This window comes from Camelus dromedarius, chromosome 1 (assembly GCF_036321535.1).
Source record: "Camelus dromedarius isolate mCamDro1 chromosome 1, mCamDro1.pat, whole genome shotgun sequence".
NCBI classification, from domain to species: domain Eukaryota; kingdom Metazoa; phylum Chordata; class Mammalia; order Artiodactyla; family Camelidae; genus Camelus; species Camelus dromedarius.
The window spans coordinates 53,137,287-53,158,218 of record NC_087436.1 but is presented as its reverse complement, the minus strand read 5'-3'; the positions used below and the strand labels follow the sequence as shown (position 1 = coordinate 53,158,218).

At 37.3% G+C, this 20,932-nt stretch overlaps 1 protein-coding gene across 1 annotated transcript in view; it reads left to right on the top strand.

Annotated features, from left to right (window-relative positions):
• MTTP (microsomal triglyceride transfer protein) overlaps positions 1–20,932 on the top strand; it is a 45,653-nt gene that overhangs the window by 14,697 nt on the left and 10,024 nt on the right. The window contains exons 6-15 of the mRNA XM_010980621.3: positions 343–482; positions 2,338–2,488; positions 4,587–4,744; positions 7,666–7,834; positions 9,136–9,243; positions 14,225–14,437; positions 15,889–16,100; positions 18,380–18,477; positions 18,584–18,705; positions 20,077–20,304. Of these exons, the coding sequence (XP_010978923.2) occupies positions 343–482; positions 2,338–2,488; positions 4,587–4,744; positions 7,666–7,834; positions 9,136–9,243; positions 14,225–14,437; positions 15,889–16,100; positions 18,380–18,477; positions 18,584–18,705; positions 20,077–20,304 (1,599 nt within the window). The remainder of the gene's footprint in view (positions 1–342; positions 483–2,337; positions 2,489–4,586; positions 4,745–7,665; positions 7,835–9,135; positions 9,244–14,224; positions 14,438–15,888; positions 16,101–18,379; positions 18,478–18,583; positions 18,706–20,076; positions 20,305–20,932) is intronic.

The window sequence follows — 20,932 nt, the reverse complement described above, 5'->3', positions numbered from 1 at the left end:
CTGTTATAAGATATTGAACATAGTTCTCTGTGCTATACAGTAGACCTTGTTTATCTCTTTTATAGGTAGTAGTTTGTATCTGACATTTTACAGAGATTAATCAAAAATAATAAATGAATAAAGTAACAATATAATTCGGGAACATGTAACATTTTTAGTTTAGGATATAGTTGTACGCAGTATCAGATGAAAAGGTTTATTTTAATATATTGTAGGTTTGGGTGATGCAGTGGGGTATGAAAGGGAAGTTTTTGTGAAGATGAAAAGATAGTTTGCTTGATTCAAAGATAAAAAGCTGACTGCTTATTACCACCACACATATATACTTACTTACTTGTTTAGGTCCTGGGTGTCACTTTGAAAGCCACATCTGTCACTACCTATAAGATAGAAGACAGCTTTGTTGTAGCTGTGCTTGCAGAAGAGATACGTGCTTTGCGGCTGAATTTTCTACAAACCGTTGCAGGCAAAATAGTATCAAAGTAAGACAATGCTGAAATTTAAATTTTCTTTCCTGTTCTTTGATATATTTTAAACTTGGTTTTTAAAAATATGTCTACATGTATAGTGTTTCCTCATTTTGACTGTGAGCTCCTTGAAAACAGTGATTATACCTTATTCATTTTTACTTTTCACATCTATAATAATATGTGGCATGCATTAGACACTTGAAGTTTTAAGAATCTTATTAAAAATTGTTTATTGAGTAAAATGTAAATTTTAAAAAGGCAAGCCAGTTGATTCATTCTAGCTTATTTTCTAATTTCTCTGTCAAATGTTTCCAATTTTAAAGTTAAAAAGAGGTGGCATTTGCATGTTCTCTCCTGTAGATTTTTTTTTGTTGTTGTTATTGCTATTAATAAACATATAAAAAGTTCCGTAGCAAAGGTGATGTGACATAATTTTTGATGTGATTTTTGTAGCAGTACTTACATATTCAAGCCTGTTTTTTCAATTTGAGAAAATTTCTCTGGTCAGAATAGTTCTCACAGGCTTAAGAACTAGAATTTCAAATCTAAGAGTATGTATTATTTTCAGATTTGAATTTAGAAGAACAATTTCTAGCATTAAATGTAAATTACATCTTATGTCATTGCTTCGCAAATGTTTCTTTTGAAGCAACCCTAACGTCAGCGGTGAATGGATGCAAAATCTTGGTAGAAGTGCCTCAAACCATAAATGCTTGAATTTTTTTAAAATTGAAGTATAGTCAGTTACAGTGTATCAATTTTTGGTGTACAGCATAATGTCCCAGTCATGCATATATATTCATATATTCATTTTCATATTCTTTTTCATTGAAATTTGATTGAAGTCTCATCTGGAGTAGAGCTTTGCCTTCTGCTCTGTACTATGTCTATATTGTTTTCATGTACTTTCATGTAAAATAAATATTTCTAATTGCTTAGGTTTATCAGGTTTCCACTGCTCTATAACACACCACTCTAAATTCAGTGTCGTAAAAAGCAGCAATCATTTTGTCATTCTATCTCATAATTCGGGGGCTTCCTGCTAGGCATGACTTGCTTGGTGTCTGTTATGCCATTGCAGACAGTCACGGACCAGAGCTGGTGCAAGGTTGCTCCCTCACCTATGTAGTGTCTGGTCTGGGAGATTCAACCTCCTTGTGCATCCTTGTGCCTCTCTCTTTATCTCCATGTGCCTCTCAGCGTGGCAGCCTCAGGTAGCCAGACTTCTTACATAGCAGCTCAAGTCTCCCAAGTATGTGCTGTTGGCATGCCAGGTGAAAGCTGAATTCTCTTTTATGACAGCCTTACAAGGCACGTACTGTAACTTCCACTGTCCTCTATGCATGGGGCAGTCACAGCATCCTGCCCAGCTTCAAGGAGAGGGATGCAGGTTCTACCTCTTGAAGGGAGAGAGGCAAGGTTCTGAAAGAGCATATCAGACAAAAAGATTTTTGAGACCATTTTTGAAAAATAAGATTTCCTAATGGTCTTAGTTAATAAGCGACATGTGGTTGCATTAAAGATACCATTTTCAGAGAGTTGGGCTAAATCCGAAAGAGGTGACATCACATATCTTGTTCAACATCCATGCAAATTGTCTTTTCTCTAGTCTTTTGTCATAATATTTTGAAGATCCTGACTTAAATTTTCAAATCTTTGAATAAAGTTGTTTCTCCAGAAAGATTTCTTAAGTATCTTGATTTCATAATTATTTCAGTCACTGCTGGAGATATCGCTGTTTGAAAGATAGGGCCTTACATAATTTGAATAAATTAGTGTCTTGTTTGCCAAAAGAATGGCAACAAGTAGCTTGTTCACTCAAAATAACTAACTGCTAACGAGATATATCTCTTGCTTCGTGGTGCAGGCAGAAGTTGGAGCTGAAGACAACAGAAGCAGGCCCAAGACTGCTGCCTGGGAAGCAGGTTGCGGCCATCATTAAAGCAGTCGATTCAAAGTATGTGGCCATTCCCATCATGGGCCAGGTCTTCCAGAGCGAGTGCAAAGGATGCCTTTCTGTAAGTGTGAGCAACTGCATTGTGTGGCCAAATACGGGAATAATCATGGCTTAAAAATCTGCTTTTCTTTTGTCTCCAATGGAAGTTTCAACTCATTTGAAGAAAGTTTCCAAACTATAAGGGCACTACTGAGCTATAATGGCAGTAGCCTGATACCGTGCACCTAAGGTGATGCATAATACAACAAGAATTAACGAATGATCACCATCCACTCATTTCAAATAAAACATTTATGACGTAAGGACATCTTCTTAAAAGCAGCACCTAGAATGCAGGGGGATAAGGGCCTGATGAAGTTAGGGGAAAACTTATGGTATGAGATCACGGACAGGGATCTGAATCTTGGAAATTTGGCCACTTGGTAGCAATATGTTATGTTCATAGGTGAGATATTTTACTGGGCTCAGTGTTCTGAGAATTGCTGTGAGGACTAAAAAAGGATACCAAGCTCTCTGCCTAAATTAGGAACACTTCTTTACCAAACCCCAACCTCCCCTGCAACTGCAGCCAGAAATGAGATAGCACATCCCCAAGGTAGGGTGTAGATCATCTGGTGACATTTTTGATCCAGCAAAGAGAAATCTCACTTATTACATGAATCAGTTGGGATGTACAGCCACAGGAATGCCCCTGGGCTCCAGAACCTCCTAATACTTAACCTCTCATCAGGAGGGCAAAGCCTTGGTTTCACGCTGTTTGTAGCTACCAGAAGAGGCTATTCCCTTGGATATTATTAGTCTTCAGAAGAGTAGAATCATTGAGAACAAAAACCGTAATTTACTTAAAGTACAAGATTAATTCCTTACTAGTTTCTCAAATATACCAAAATTAAATTAAGAGAAAAAATAAAATGAAACAAACAAAAAATCATTCTCAAACTTAATTTTGTCTTGTTTTTCTTCTATAAATCATCTAATGTTCCAGGGTAATTTTCTAATGTCATATGAGACGGAAATTACTTAGAAAGATTACTAATGAAACCAATCATCTTTTCTTATGCTGTTACTTTCTCCCCCTGCTGTTATCAAACGTTATGAGTCATTAAGATTTTTGATGACTGTTTCCTCATTTTTGTAGGAAAGGTTTATATCTTTGAGGAATTTGTTTTTCCAACTTTATTATAATGTCACCATTGCAACCCTTTAAAGAAAAAAATCTGACCTCACATTGATATGCTCTCTGCCCTCAGAAACGACCCGGTAAATCTTTAGCTAAGTACTACTGGTGTTTTGTTTTGGAATATCCTCTTAAGATTACATAACCAAATGGGACTTGAAAAAGAGCAAAATATGCATCTATTGCTTATTAGAAGGAATGAATAATTTAAAAACTGGTAACACACTGACTACCCAGAGTTAGAGTTAGAGGTCACTAATGGGTTTTAACACATTTTTTTACAAATAGGAGGAAAGTGGTAAGCTATGAAAAGTAAGTTCTTTAGCTTACTTGTAAGTCAAAAGATGTTATTAATTAGAACTATTTACTGGTTTTAAAACCGCAGTAGCGTAACAGTTAGCCTTGTCTAAGTGCTACTCTACTTAACATAGGTACAAGTAATGAGCAGTTCAGACCTCAGCAAGAGTAACACATAGCATTTCACACAAACAATAACATAAAGAGGTGAAATAGGGGGCTCAGGTTATCGCAGAAACTGATTTTCAGTGAGGTCCCAGTACATGCAAACCAAACACAACTCTTCAGCACTTCTGGCTCCCTTTCCCCTTCCAAAGATCTTGCTGTCAATGAAAATTCTGCGCCATTTCACTGTGGTAGGCAAAGCCTGGCCTCAGATATAATTCCCTTGGTGTTAGCCATGGAATGAGCTACATGCCCAGAAGCTTGAGGTCATTCGAGCCAAATGTTAATAGATAAATGCCGTCCTCCCACAGAGGAATTGTACACAGGGTCAGCCGGCCTCTATATTTGCCTCTGAGAGTCACAGTGTGCAGGGGACGATCAGGTATGCCGAGGTAAGATACAAAAAGCTTCCTGTGCTTGTCAGATACACAGGAAAACTTATTTCTGGAAAGAACATCCTCTGTAAGTGTGGATGTTCAGAACGACGAGTGTGGTCTGGGCCTGTGGCTGTGTCTTACAGCTCTCGGAGCACTGGCAGTCCATCAGAACACACCTACAGCCTGACAACCTCTCCAAGGCCGAGGCCGTCAGAAGCTTCCTGACCTTTGTTCAGCACCTCAGGACTGCGAAGAAGGAAGAAATCCTCCAGATCCTAAAGGCTGAAAAGAAGGAAGTACTGTGAGTTCCCTGGGAGCTGCGTGGGGCTGTCTGTAGGAAAGCATTTCTGGGTTATTGTTTGTTAAACAAGTAAGATCCATTTTTAACCAACTGTCTCACATTCAAATCAATTGTTTTGTTGTTTTGCATTTGCATTGAACAATTACACCACAATGCTGTAATTTAATGGTTACTTGACCAGAAATGCAGTAACAAGTTTTCAGCAGTGTCTCAGAGTGAACTTTTTTTTTTTCTTGAGTGTTCATGAGGTCCAGACTGGTACATAAGGAAGGGCAGGGCTTCATTCTGACACCACGGTTCACGTGATGTCTGTGTTATGAAATTGTGCTCCCAGAGCTATTAATCTGCACTTGAAAAGATTTCAGAGTTGATTATAAAAACAAGGAAAGGGTATGCTTTTTTCAATTGAAAATGTGCTTTCGTTAAATATCCAGTGATCATCCCCATCAAAGCCATGTTTTAAAAAGAAAATGGAGACCTAAGGCAAACAGTCAAAAGAATCCAAAGGAAAGAAATACATACATCATTTGAATATTTGATGAAAGTGTGCTTTATTTTACATGCATAATAAAGAGAGTTGACAATTCTCAAATTTACTTTGTAAACACAAATACAAATACACTTTGTAAAGACAAGTGTTTTGGTCTGCAATACAAAATTTGTCTGTAAGTACAAATAAAACTCTATGATACTAATTATCCTAATTGATGATATAGAACATGGCTCAATTAATTTGCCATATAGTGGAAACTAGCCACTAATATAATCAAAAGTAGAAAGTGGCTAAGTTACACACACACACACACACACACAGAGCAACAGTAGTCACTGAGTTCAAAGGACTCAGTTACCCAAGAAAAGGAGAATTTAGCTTTTTTAATCCTGAGAAATCTGTTTATTCTTGATTGTATTTGTTATTTATTTGCCTTGACATTTAAAAAAACTGGTAGGAATTCTGTATGACTAATTACAAGTTGGGTACTCTCTTCAAAAATAAATATGTAAACTAGAAGTCAAAATGTATGCAAAATTATAAATTCTCAGACTCTGTTTTAATCATAGAACTCAAGAATATATTTTAGGGTGACTTATCTTTATGTCAAGAACAAAAATACTGACAAGAACAGTGTAAAAATTAGCAATTAATTTAGAATAGAGAGTACACTAAACCTTAGTCTTATTTGTAGCCTAAAAATCTTAAGGTGGCAATAATTTCCATGATTGCATGATGTATTTTTGAAATCAGATTCTTTATACAATATTGTACCATATAATAGGTAACACACATGTAACACAGTGTAGTAGAAAAGATGGTGGGATAAAATCAGAAGACCTGGTTTTAAATTCTGACTTCTAAGAGCATACAACCATTAAGTAAGTCATTTACATTTAGCCTCCCTGAACTTCCCTTTCAACATCTGTGAAATACAGAAAATAATTCCTACTACTTATTGTAGGATATTGAAAGTCAGGGAGGTGGAATGTAACATTTCCCAAAGGGTCTACTGTGCATATCCTATAATTTGCAGATTATTAGCAAGTAGGCCGAAAGAAAGAATTCTGTGAACAACTGAGTTTAGAAAGCATTGGGGAAAACCAGGTCAAATAGTTCTCTTTGCTGCAGAAATGTTCAGCTTCTTTAATCTGATAATATTATGTCTAGGTTTCCTTAAACATATTCCAAACTTACATGACCTTGAAAAATCCCGATTCTAAAAGTATTTTGTAGCACTAATGTTGCATGAAAAACATTTTAGGAAATACTGACTGTAACTAAAGACCATGTACTCCAGAGTCAGAAAAACCTGGGTTCCTGTCCCAGCTATACATTTACCAGCTATGGAACCTTGAAACAAATGACTCTGAGTCTGTGTCTTCATGTAGTAAGAGAGAATATTAGTATTAAACTGACAGAGATGTTCAGGGAGGTGGTCGTATTAATAACAGCATATACACTGTGCCATGAACGATTCTAAATGTTTCACATAGATCATGTAATTCAATCCTCCCAGCAATCCTAAGGTAACTATTGTTTTAGTTACATGTTTCAGATGAAGTTAAAGCAAAAAGAGGTTGCACACCTAAATTTCTAGTGCAGTGCTTGCCTAATAGACACTTAATAAGTATTCTTTCTGTCTCTGCTTCATTCCTGAAAGGTTTTGTTAGGATCAAAATGATATGGAGCAAGTATATCTTTTTTTAAGTATAAAGTATTAAACACATGTATGGTATGTTTATAGATGTGGGATAAAATATTTACATATATAATGTGTTCATCACTATGACAACTAGCTTCAGAAATTCTACCATCCCAGACTCAACCAACCAAAGATTCCTGATGAGTAGAATATGTAACCGTACTTTCTTGTAGGGGTTCCAGTCTGCTCACACCTAATCATTGTTGCTTTTTGTTGTTTTTTTTTTTAAATGAGCAAATCTTCTTTCTTGGATACAAATGAAGGCTAAGAAAATGTCCCATCTTTCCATTCAATAATACTGCCCTAGCTAAATTAAGAATTTGAGAAATATACATATCTGCAAAGCTAATTAGAGATAGAAGTGATTTGGGGGACCATGGCTTTTCTAAATTACGCATATAGAAAAGAATTTTAACCTAACTTATGATATTATTTATATAAATTGATTTACAAATCTCCCAATTTTATTTGGCTTAGGCTAATATAGTAAAATAAATTTATATATTCTGAGTATATATTGAATGAGAAAGAAGAGAGTTAAGGGAGAGGTTTAGAATAAAATGAGGGGGTCTTTTGGAGAAAGTCACTCATTTTTCTTTTGTTTAAATTAAAATTTTTTTTACTTCTTTAGGAAACTCAAACTAATGGCATCTATGAATGGTAGCGATTTAAAATTTCCTAAGCACCCTAAGCATTGATGTCCATGACTATGCCTTTCTGTAGGCCTCAGCTGGTGGATGCTGTCACCTCTGCTCAGACCCCAGACTCATTAGATGCCATTTTGGACTTTTTGGATTTCAAAAGTGACAGTAGCATTATTCTCCAGGAGAGGTTTCTCTATGCCTGTGGATTTGCCTCCCACCCCGATGAAGAACTCCTCAGGGCCCTCATTGTAAGTTAAATGGACACTGGGAAAATAAAGGCTCTCAGCTGCTAAAAAGCTCTTGGGATTCTAAGCAATAATTAAACAGAAAGAGAAAGAAAAATACCATATGGTATCACTTATATGTGGAATCTAAAAAAATAACACAAATTAACCTATTTACAAAACAGAAGCAGACTCACAGACATAGAAAACAAACTTATGGCTACCGGTGGGGAAAGGAGGCTGGGAGGGACAAATTGGGAGTTCGGGATTTGCAAATACTAACTACTATACATAAAATAGATAAACAACAAGGTCCTACTGTACAGCATAGGGAACTATATTCAATATCTTGTAATAGCCTATAATGGAAAAGAATATGAAAAGACATATATATGTATATACAACTGAATCACTATGCTGTACACCAAAAATTAACACAACATTGTAAACTGACTATATTGCAATAAAAAAAGTTGCTAGCATCTATGGCCATACCATCCTGAACGTGCCCGATCTTGTCTGAACTCAGAAAAAAAAGTTGCTAGCATCAGAGTGAAGGCTGAAAGTAGAGCCTTCTGATTATTCATATTCAAATTCTGTTGGACTATTTTCTACCCATTAATCATTAACTGTACAGTACATTATTTCACATAATGTCTTCTTTGCAATTCCTCTAAATAACATAAAATATACTTTATAAAAATTTAAAGATTGTGTTCACCTATCGACTAATGTGACATGGGACAAAATTTCAGAAGGGAGAAGTCTTGGTTATGCTTCAAAATTTGATTTTAAAAGATTTGTTTGACTTCAAAAATCTTCATGGTATTTAATACTCAGTACATTGAAGAGACATAATTCTTCTGATATTAAAAAAGTTATATTGGAAGCAAAAGTTAGAGTTCTCTTGAGTCCAAGATTTAAAAACAGAAGTGCACTTATTCACTTATGATTTAGAGGAATAGTTCATAATCTTTTTGGAAAATGAACTTGTTTGAGAATCTGATGAAAGCAATGAAGCCCCTCATTACCCATACATAAAATTTTACAGACCATTTTTTGGATTCATTGACCCAGTGAAAACCCAGTTCATAAACCTCTCAGGAGTTTACAGACCCATGTTAAAAATACTTGGAAAGACTCTGTTAACTCTTCAATTCAAAGCTAGGTAGTGAATTTAGAAGTGTCCCCAAAGCAAAATTCTGCTTTTGCAATCTAGGAACGTAAAAATGATTTCTTCAAGCTTTTAGTTTCTTAACTAAAAATATCCCTTGAAAGTGTTTAAATGTTTTGGTAACTGATTCTTATCCCTGTTTGGCTAATAGAGTAAGTTCAAAGGTTCCTTTGGAAGCAATGACATCAGAGAAACCGTTATGATCATCATCGGGGCCCTTGTCAGGAAGTTGTGTCAGAACGAAGGCTGCAAACTCAAAGTAAGTGCAAATCCAGTCCAATGTATCATGTGTGTAGTTCCAGACCATCTTATCTAACGTTCACGGTGCTGCCCGCCACTGGTACAGCGCCGCTAGGTGCAGTCCTAGTCCCCTTTACCCTCCTCTACTTTCACCGTTTGCACAGCAGTTATTGCCATCTAACATACTTTATAATTCAGTTATTTATGACATTTATTTTTTATTTCTGCCTCCTACCGAAGTCTAAGTTCTATACAGAAATAGGTCTTTGTTCATTCAACACCAGTTGCTTAAGTACATATATAACGTTCAATAAATACTTCTTAAAAAGTGAATAGTCCATTAATCCCCCATCAATCATCTTTATTGCATGCCTACTATGTACTCAGCTTTGAAAGACATGTATGACAGGGTTCTTGTTCTTAGAAAATATTAGATTACTTCCCAGAGCAGACCTTTATTGACAGCAAGTTTGGTTTGCAGCTTTGAGTTTTGATGGTGGAAATTGACTTCTAATTACTTTAGAACTTCACATCTGAGTTTTAATTTCATTCTCTCAAATTTTCTCCACTTGCCTGAGTGACTATCAATTTTTATCTTTCTCATTAAAAAATAACAAAAGAAAACACTCACTTTATGGATGTAACTAAATATGGAAATTCCAAATGGATTAACATCCAACAAGCTCATCTTTCTATAATGCAACTAAAGATATCAAATGTATAAAAATATAATCTTTTTTTTGTTCACATTTATTATACGGCCAGCTTTCGGTCAGCATTTTTCTTCTATCTCCAAAAGACATCACTGTTATTTTCTTTACTGTCTGCTTGCTATTAAAAAACGATACAGAGAACATCTTGAAACTAAACAGTTCCAAAAGAGGTAACTCACAACTAGAATGCAAACTAAGTCTAAAAAAGATCACCAAAAAAAACCCCAAAAAACCCCAACAGCATTGAAAATGTTTGAGTTTCAGCTTATTAAGTTCTGGCAGAAATCAAATTTGTATGGCTTTTATGACATCAGAGAACTATGACTTCTTATATTTTTCAATTTTCTATAATTATTTGAGGAGCTGGGTTGCTTCAGTAGTAATATATCAGATATCTTGGTTAAACACGAAACTCACATATAAAAACATCCACTCAGCAGTATTTAATGAGTGTTTGTGCTAGGCATGTCTCTAACCCCACAATATGAAGATACATATAATATTCTACCATCCTCAAAGAACTCCTAGTCTGTTTATAAATGCAGACAGATTAATAATAATATTGAAACATAAAAGGAGTGCTCTGAGATTACTGCGGATGTAACTATTCTGTTTTGGAGTGTTGGGGAAGTTTTCACAAAAGGATGATATTAAATAGCTTAGTCTAGGAGAACTTTTCAGGTGAAGAGACAGTTTTATGGAATAAAGGACATTCTAGGAGAAATAGGGTATCATATGTAAAGGCCCAAATGTATGATTGGGAACAGTGAGAAATTCTGTGGGGCTAGAACATAAAATATATGTTTGTGGGGGGGAGACAGGTGGGAATGGGGATGCAGGGAAGAGAGCAAGAGAGAAGAGAGGTAGGCTGGATCTTTCTTCATGACAAGCTAAGGAGTCTGGCCTTCATTCTATAGAGAGAAGGGAGAATAATGAGGTTTTTAGGTGGTGAAGGACACACTGAGTTTTTTTTATTTAAAAAGAAGCAAAATGGTATATGGACTGGGTGCCTGCTGCATTAGAACCAGTGAGATTAGTGAGATCGGATTGGAAATGTTTGCAACAATTTGGGCAAGAATTAGTAAAGGTCTGAATTAATGTAGGTGCCGTGAGGTGAGTGGAGGAGACAGATTCAGGAGCCATTTAGCAGGTAGAGTCAATAGTATGTAAGTGACTGATGGGATGTGGGGTCTCAGAGGTGAGAATCTAGGTGACTATAAGCTCCCAGGGTAGGATACTAGATGTATACTGATGCACTTAAGTAAAATTTTTTATAGAACCTGGTTTGGAGGTGGGAGGGAGTTAGAGCTATTAATTTGTTTTGGCCATGCTTGAATTCTTTGGGCCACCAGGTTGAGTTGTCCAACAGGCAGATGACCACACCCATCTACAAGTCCAGAAAAGGAGTTAGGATCATGAATAGAGAGTGGCTGAAACCTTGGGAAGGATGGGATTACCCAAGGGAGGCATATAGCATGAGAAGCAAACAGAACAAAGGATTACTTTTAAAGTTCTTCTGATGTTGGGATGGTCTGGTTATCACATCTTTAAACTTACCTTGTGGGTAGCTTTAAACTATCCACTATCACTGTCATTCACTTTTGTTAATGTTTTTGAGCAACTTTTTACAAAATGCATCTTTGAACATAATGAGACTTGGCCACCAAATGGACCATAGTAAGTGTTCAAATTTTCTTTTCAACTTTCTGCTGTGGAATATTCTTCTACCTCTTTCGCATCTCAGAGACATCTGGATAGAAAGAAAATAATGTATTCTAAACACAAATTTAAGATATCTACTGGGCACACAATACTTATAACTATCCAAGTGGTACCTGCCACTCTATCAAGCGCTAGATCTTTTCAGCATTTACTTTCATGAAAGCTGTTACCTTATGACAGTCCAAATGGCAGCTAGACAAGATCACAATGAGTACTAAGCCCATATTTCTTTTTTCTATTTAGTTTTGCTTACATTTTGACCTCCCTGCATCCCAGTTCATTCTTTCCCCAAATTTATATTTGAAAAAATACAAACCTGTGGAAAAGTGGTAAGAATAGCACAATTCCTTGAATATTTGTATGCCTACTTCATCTAGATTTGCCAACTGTTAACTTATTGCCATATTTGAATTATCTTATTCTGTTTTATTTTGTCTTAGTTTATTTTGGTTGAACCCTTTGAGAGTGAGTTGCAGACATCTGACATTTTACCCCTGAAGATTTCGACTTCTCATTACTTGAGTGCCATTGCACCTAGGCGCTTATGATGGGCAAGATACATTTTTTATATTTACTAAATTGCGAGTTCATACTGCTACCTTTAATTCCAATCCATTACTACAAGGTTCTTTCTCTCGTAATTACACCTTTCTTCTCCCACAGTGAGGACCCTGGTTTTTAAGAACATCAATATAATAAATTTATTTGCTCAGTCCTAAAACACACACAAAATAGTTTCAGAATTGCTACACCAATATCTACAAAAAACAAACTGACTTAAATAAAGGTCAAGACTTCATCTCAGTTCTTTTTGTCATTAGAATATATTGCAATAAAGGTATACAGTCAGAGTACTATGTTCAAACATTGCTTGGATTAATTCTTTTTTATTCTCTTCTGTTTAGTTATGTCTTCAATACACAGATACATTTATATTCATTTGTTTCTGTTTAAATTCAATTTTAGCAATATCTCATCCTTGTTGATTTCATTTTATTTCCTGAATATATAGAATATTAACACGATTCAAAAGTCAAAACTTTATTTTAAAAGTATTCTCAAAGAGATCTCATTCCTTTTCCTGCCCTCCCTCCCCCTCACTCTCACCTACCTTTTTTATGTAAGCAGTATCATTAATTTTGGGTTCTCCTTCCTGTGGTTTTTTTTTTTTTTTTTTTTTGCAACAGTAAGCAGATGTACACACACTCATTTCTTTTTCCTTGCATTAAAATATGGCTTTCTATATACACTCTCTTGTATCTCATTTTTTCCACTTAACGGTATACCCTGGAAATCACCCCACATGGGTTCACAGAGATCTTCCTCCTTTCTTTTACAGCTGCATGGTACTCCTTGTTTGTTAAACTGAGACCCCACAGTTTATTCAACATCTTCTACGTATAGTCACTAGGTGGTTTCCACTATCTTGCTATTACAAATACTGCTTAAATGAATAATCTTAGGTACATTTTCTTTTATTTTTGGAGTTGTAGCTTCAGGGCTAGGGTTGTTGGATCAAAATGCATATGTGTTAGCTTTTGCCGAATTTTCTTCCATGGAAATCATAACATTTTACACAATTCACTTACAATGTGTGAAAATGCCTACTTCCTCATAGCCTCAATAACAAAGTATGTTAACCAAACTTACGAATTTTAAAAAATCAATCCGATAGTTGAGAAATGGCATTTCTCTGATTACATATGAAGTGTAGCATCTTTCATTCTAGTTAGGCGCCTTTTATATCTCCCCTCATCTCTCCCACTGTGTGTGTGTGTGTGTGTATAAGTACCTGCAGCCTGATTTCAGAGTTTATAAATCCTCTTGATGAATTAAGTCTTAGGAACCTTATTTTGAAGATGATACTGAAGCCCCTAAAACATATGTAGTAGGAAATGTAAAATGAGAGCCTAGATGTCCTTATTTCTAATTTACTTTTCCATTAAGCTATTAACTTGTACTCAGTTCCTTTTTTTCCCCCTAGGCCAGAAAAAAAGCCCTTTTCTGATTAAAGAGCGTGTTTGAAAAGAACCTAACCAAGGATGCTACATAAAAGGCATTAAAAAAGGCCTTTCAAGCAGCATGTTAGCATTAATGAAAGTTGGAATCAAGTGGAAACAAGCACTTTTTAAACATTTAGAACAAAACCTACTGTCAAGTGCTAAGTGCTTTCACCAAAGTTGTTACTAAAGAAGTGTGTGCCACCACCTAGGCACCATCTAACCATTGCTTTAGAAGTTTCAACAAATGGGCTGTCTTAGGAATCATCAATCACAAGGGAATTTTAAAAACGATTTTCATACGTTCAGAATGTGTTCAAAAGTAAATATGTCTGTTATTAATTACCCTCATTGCTTCTTAAGAATATGTTAATGTATGCATTTTTTAGAAAAACAACACCACCTTTGTCAAGCTTTCCTTGTTCATTTTCATCATGTACCTCAGTCAGGTGACCAGTGCAAAACTTTCTAATGTTTTCTTGGACCCAAGAGTAAAGCTGATCTTGCTCAAGCTTTGTTTAGTGTATGGTCATGCATATCTCTAATGGAGAATGTGATGTTTTAGGCAGTGGTAGAAGCCAAGAAGTTAATCTTGGGAGGACTTGAAAAACCAGAGAAAAAGGAGGACACCATGATGTACCTACTGGCTCTGAAGAATGCCCTGTTTCCAGAAGGCATCCCGCTGCTTCTGAAGTATGCGGAGGCAGGAGAAGGGCCCGTCAGCCACCTCGCTACCACCACTCTCCAGAGATATGGAGCCCCTTTCATAACTGATGAGGTAAATTCTCCAAGAATATTTGCAACATTCATGAAATGAAAAAAGCATGCCTAATCACGAGTCAAATGCAAGCTCCTCTGAAGTTACCCAATTTTTCCCCCCAAACCAACAATCTCTTTCCTATTTAGAAATAACCCTTAAATTGGATTTAAGTCTATTCTGAAGCAGCCTCCCACTTTTAATAGGTAACGTCTTATATCCCAAAGCATAAATATGGAAGCATATTCTCTTATTTTAAGAAACAATTTTTTTCCAAAATTTCTTTACTTCCATAAGTTTTAAGATGCCCTTAAATTTTTGACACTGGAATAACCTGGTTTAAGCATTATACCATGTTGGTCCCTACAGCTGCATTTTCAGGAAGCCGTCCAAATTAAACATTTTTTAAGGTCAGAGAGTGTTTATAAACAGCAAAATAAATTGCCTGCTGAGAATTATGTTTCCAATTTGCAGCTAAATTTTGTGTCAAATTTGATAGGCTATGAAGTATGATAATTTGGATCATGGGTTTTTGAGACAGACAGACCTGCATATACATTCTAGCTCTGCTCTTTCCAGTTGTTTTTGCTTAGGTGAGTTTTTTTTTTTTAAAAAAAACTACTATATACCTGAGAAGAAGGTCAACATTTGGGGGAGACAGAAAAAGGCAGAGGCAAGTAGAATTGAAAGACATATTTATAAATGCCTAGTACAGAGCTCCATATACAACATATTGTTAGGCAATGCTAGTAACCAATGAAATTGGTTGTTGGCACAGAATGCAATTATTTTGGCAAATTTTCTTTGGTATTAATGTTTTGTCAGAAAAAAAGAGAAAGTCTGCTAATATAACCTATGGACTTTATGTGATAATGGTATAACAATATAGGTTCATCAAATATAACAAATGTACCAGTGTGGTGCAGGATGTTGATGGAGGGGGAGGTTGTGTGTGGGGGTGGAGATGGGGAGGGATGGAGAGCAGGAAGTATGGAGGAACTTTGTACTTTCAGCTCAGTTTTGTTGTAAACCTAAAATTGCTCTAAAAAGTATAGCTTATTAATTAAAAAAAGAAGGTAAGATTCTGATAAGGAAATATAGATTCATACAGACATCTCTTCCCAGGGTCCCTTTGCCATGTGGCAGTTATGTCTTTAAAAATCTATGTTAGGTAATACCATGATGTTCTTCAATAACAAACAAGCCTCAAAATCTCAGCTTCTCATCCATGCTATGCCTAAGAAAGAGAGGGAGAAGGTATGCCAGCTCTCAACTACCTCTGCCCAGAAGTTACCCACAGAGATTCTGTTTGTGGTCCATGAGCCAGAACTATGGCCCCAGCCTAACTGCAAAGGAACGCAGGAAATATAGGAACACACATCTATTTTTTATGAACATTAACTGTTCCTGCCACAATATCAGTTTAAAAAATCTAAATGTGCACTAACTAAGCTTGAACATCTTACAAACAGGTGAAGAAGGCTTTGAACAGGATATACCACCAGAATCGTAAAGTTCATGAAAAGACTGTGCGCACAACCGCAGCTGCTGTCATTTTAAACAACAATCCATCCTACATGGAAGTAAAAAACATCCTGCTCTCTATTGGGGAGCTTCCCAAAGAAATGAATAAATACATGCTCTCTATTATCCAAGACATCCTACGTTTTGAAATACCTGCCAGGTAGGAAACAGTGCCCCGGTCTCTGCTTGTCCCAGCTTATTTGTATGTTAGTGTGGTGCACATGTGGTTGATAAAAATGGTGTGGTCTTTCTTCTGGGTTATGTTGCATTAAACCAGAGTTTGCCAAATTTCCCATAAGAGAACTGTTTGGTGGGCCAGATTTTACAACTTCAGCTTGGCACTATGATTTGAAACTCTGGGTATGATTTTTCCTCTAGGTTTCCCATTCGATCTGGTAATATTGTATTACCAAATGTTAGCAATGTTTTAAAATCCAACTATATTTTCAATAGGACTATTTTTATAACTAGCATAATAAGATGAAGTAAGTTCTCACCAAATGGCTTTTCATCTTAACTTTCCAAATGTTAGGGATCTTTGATGCTTCATTTATGACAGATCAAATGAATTTACCATGTGAGTTTAAAACCTTAGATGTGACCCACATTTTAGAACTATTGAAAATATGAAGAGTGTGATCAGCCGACTTCACTGCTCTCAGTTACTCTTGCTGTATTCATCTTCCTTCCAGTTACCAAGTCTCTCCTCTCAAATTCACTGAGGTGAATTTTTTTCACTAAAATCAGAGAGCTGGAGGAGGAGTTTCTATTTCCCCTGAGTTACACGCAGAGCACTACCTTCAGGAAAGATCAAATTTGAGTGTTCCCAGTTGAAAAGGAAAACAGACATGGGGGAGGGTGGAAAATGGATAAAGAGAAAGGAAATGGGGGGAAAAGGCAGTAAAAGAATTAGGGAAAGAGAAGCAAGGAATAAGACTGAAGGATAAAGAAACAGGAGGAGTAAGTAGATGAGAGAAAAGAGCAGGGCAAAGAAGGAAGGAGGGGCAGATGAGTGATGGAGATAAAAAGCAAAATCTCTTTCCAGCCATGGGTTCCTAGTTCAGTGGATTCGACTTCTTCTATTGCTTTGTTTGGTTTTATGAGACTCAGTGGAGGATATTCTGGATGTATTTGCTGCCCTTGTCTTGGGAACGTAGTGATTCAGGGGACAGTAAAGGGGAAGCAATGGAGTCGAGAGCAACCAGGGAAAGATGAGGAAGCCATCGCCAGCACTGCAGTCAGATCCTCAGAACTGCAAATGTCCGAGTTGGGAAGGACGTCAAGGTCCCCGTGCTTGGTATCACTCTCCAATGCGGGGGTCTTATCTCCCAGCAGGTGGTGTCCAGACTTCGCTTGCACCGCTCCAGTGGCCAGAGGTTCACCACCTCTGAGGGAACCTGTGTCATCCATCAGAGACTCTCACCAGTCCTTACTTTGCATAACTGAAATCTTCCTCCTGGCCCTGGTTTTACCCCTGGAGTGAAGCAGCACAGATCTAATCATCCATCCACATCCTGACCCTTTGAATATTAGCGGACAGCTCTTCATCTTTTCTTCTCCAGGCTAGAATCCTATAACTGAGCGATACTTGGGGGAAAACCCTATATCCATTCCTTCCTCTCGATAAGGTTCTAACTCAGATCTAGACCCATATTTCTTTAGTTGATTATTTTAATGGGGTTTTTTTTTTGCTGTGTTGTTATAATTTTCTTATTACTGATATGATTAGTGTTAAGTAGTCACGAATAGGAAGATCTCAACACTAACTAGACAGGTAGACAAAATAGAGGCACAGGGTAAGTTTTAAGACTTACTATAGAGGAGACAATTGGATTTTACTGAGATGTTTCTTCAATTAAAAACTACAGGGGGCAGGGTATAGCTCAGTGGTAGAGTGCATGCCTAGCATGCACGAGGTCCTGGGTTCAATCCCCGGCACCTTCATTAAAAAAATAAATAAATAAACCTAATTACCCTCCCCCCCCAAAAAGAAGAAATTTATGGGAGTTTACTATTAATATCATTAGCCAGTGATAACATGAGAAGGTCTAGGAAAACATTTAAAGAAATATTGGGTAACCTCTCCAGTTTGGTACAACTTGCCTTAAAAGTATATACTATTTAACAACAGAACCACGATGATCAAAGAGCACGTGTTTTCCACTCCTGAGGTGTGTCCATCCATCAGCTTAAGCCATCTCATAGTTGGGTGTTCTCGCCTTGCTGTCATTGTGATACCAAACTGAATAATCCGAGGAATGAAGGGGAAAGCCCTCGTCCTGGTGCTGGCACTCCAGCTGGCACCTCCCCAGTCTCGGAGCGGCACGAGGAAAATTTGGCCCCCTCTTTTTTCCACTGAGGATTTGGGTCCTTTCCACATCTGACTTGGGAAACAGCCATTACAATGAATGTGCAGCTTTTTTCTCTTATGTGTTACAGCAAAATGGTCCGTCGAGTTCTGAAGGAAATGATTGCTCATAATTATGACCGTTTCGCCAAGACTGGATCCTCTTCTGCCTATACTGGCTACATAGAACGTACGTACCCCAGAAAGGGGTCCTCCCTTCCTGCCCGTCCCCAGCCGGGTATTGCTGGAACCACGGTTAAATTACAGGGGTTTTTTTTGTGTGTGTGTGTCATTAGGTAGTCCCCACTCGGCATCTACCTATAGCCTGGACATTCTTTACTCTGGTTCTGGCATTCTAAGGAGAAGTAACCTCAACATCTTTCAGTATCTTGGGGAAGCTGCTGTTCATGGGAGCCAGGTAACTCGTTTTCCATTAACTTTGCTTAGTAAAGGATGTAAGGAGTTTGTGTGAAGTAAAATAAAATATATTCTAATGATAACACTATAGAATGCATAATTAATATCTCTGTTGTGTCACGCATGAGTCCATCTGTAAGAGGCTGTGTGGTTTCTGGTCCCAGAAAGAGTTTAAAATATGAACTTGAAAATCTATGTATTTTGAGTCACTGGACTTGCCAAGCATCCATAACCTTCTTTTCAAAGGTATACATATTCCCAAAATTGAAATCATGCTAATATTTCTCACATATGTTTTAAAAAATATTTTATTTTTAATTCATAGATATATTCCTTGAAGCTGCAGATATTTAATTTTAGAATATCTTTCCTTCTCTGGGTATTTCTATGAGAAGATTGATTCTCTATAATAAAAGCTTTCATAATAGAATACGGCTCTCTAAAGAGTCAATCCATGTCTTTCCAATACTGCTAGGAGAGACGAGAATAAACTGTAGGCATCTGGCAACTGGCTAACTGCCATCCCCTTAGTTTTATCCCAGATTTGGTGACAATCTATAAAAGCTTCCTCATTGTGAAATATACTTTCTTTTTAGTTCTTATGCATATCAAATTATAACCTTCTAAATAAGCTCGTTTAAGCTTTAAAAATGATCCAGTGCTATATAAACTTGGGTTCTTATCAATATTGAGTTACCACACTTTCGACAGGACTCTAGTCAGGATGCTGCGCCTTCTGTCCTGAGGCATCACCATCTGTTTTCTGATATGTGCTCTGAAATGCGAAGCTCCCAGTGGCTAAGGCACTGGGTATGAAGGACAGAGGATACGTAGGATTCCTCTGTGGCAGAGATCAGGATGAGAGCCTCTTCATGGGGTTCTTTTCTTTTACTACAGAAAGTTTTATGCGGACAGGTGTGAGGCGCGGCTTAGAGAGTTCACAGCCTCTGTCGTGCAGACTCAGGCTGGCTGTCTAACACCTCTCCATCTGCTTTCAGGGGCTCTGCAGGATAGCTGATCCACTATGCATGACAGTTCTGGAGACTAAGAAGAGTCTCTAGGGTGACACTATAAAATGGAAAGCTCATGGCCTTGTAGTCAGAAGGGGGTTAAGTCCTGCCTCTGCTGTTTGAGGTTTTCTTTCCAGCCTCATCTACAAAATAGATAAAATTTTATGTACCTCAAGGGATGACTGTGAGGATTAAATGAGGAAAACTAACTCAGCTTGTTTCAGGCATAGAGTAGTTCGGGTTAGCCTAGCAGCTGCAGGCATTTGAGTTTTTGACCCTAGGGGAGTTCTAGCTGTAGTCATCATCACTTGCAGAAGAGGCAGGGAGCTAATGTCATGGATGTTGTGCCCATTTCCCCCCAGGTGGTCATTGAAGCCCAAGGACTGGAGGCCTTAATTGCAGCCACTCCCGATGAAGGGGAGGAGAACCTTGACTCCTATGCTGGGATGTCAGCCATCCTCTTTGATGTTCAGCTCAGACCTGTCACTTTTTTCAGTGGATACAGTGACTTGATGTCCAAAATGCTGTCAGCATCTGGTGACCCTGTTAGTGTGGTGAAAGGACTCATTCTGCTGATAGATCATTCTCAGGTAATTTATTCATTCTGCAAGTATTTATTGTATCACAGGCAGATTTTAAATGTGCTCTAGGCTTGGAGGATACAGGACAAAGTTCCACCCATCTTCGAGCTCACACTCTAAGCAGTCTGCTCTCTTGGTATTGTGCCCTTTCTCCTTTTCTCCTTTGCTATAAGTAAATGGGGTTTCCTTTGGCTTTTGTTAGCTGGTGAAGACATCTCACTGTTGAGGCAAAAGAGGACATACTCAATTTAATATGAATATAATATAATATCAGTTATATCTCAATAAAGCCAAAAAGGGAGAGAGAGGGAAAAAAACTGGTGCTAATAGAAACAAGAAGTTATGGAAAAATAACCTAGGATTTGACAGAGAAGAGATGGTATTACCTCTCCACTTGAATTTCCTAGATATGTGGACTTAGATTACATTTTTTTCTGAAGACAGGAGCTGAACTACATGGCTTCATAAGTTACTGATGATATTTATCATGACATCGATGATAAAGATCCAAATAATGCATCGTTTTGACCCTGCCAAATCAGTGGAGGCATAGGCAACCGCTTACACCAAGCATGTGTTTAATGGAGACTCTTTGCTCTAAATTCTCATGTTTACAAAGGTTCATTCATTATTAGAG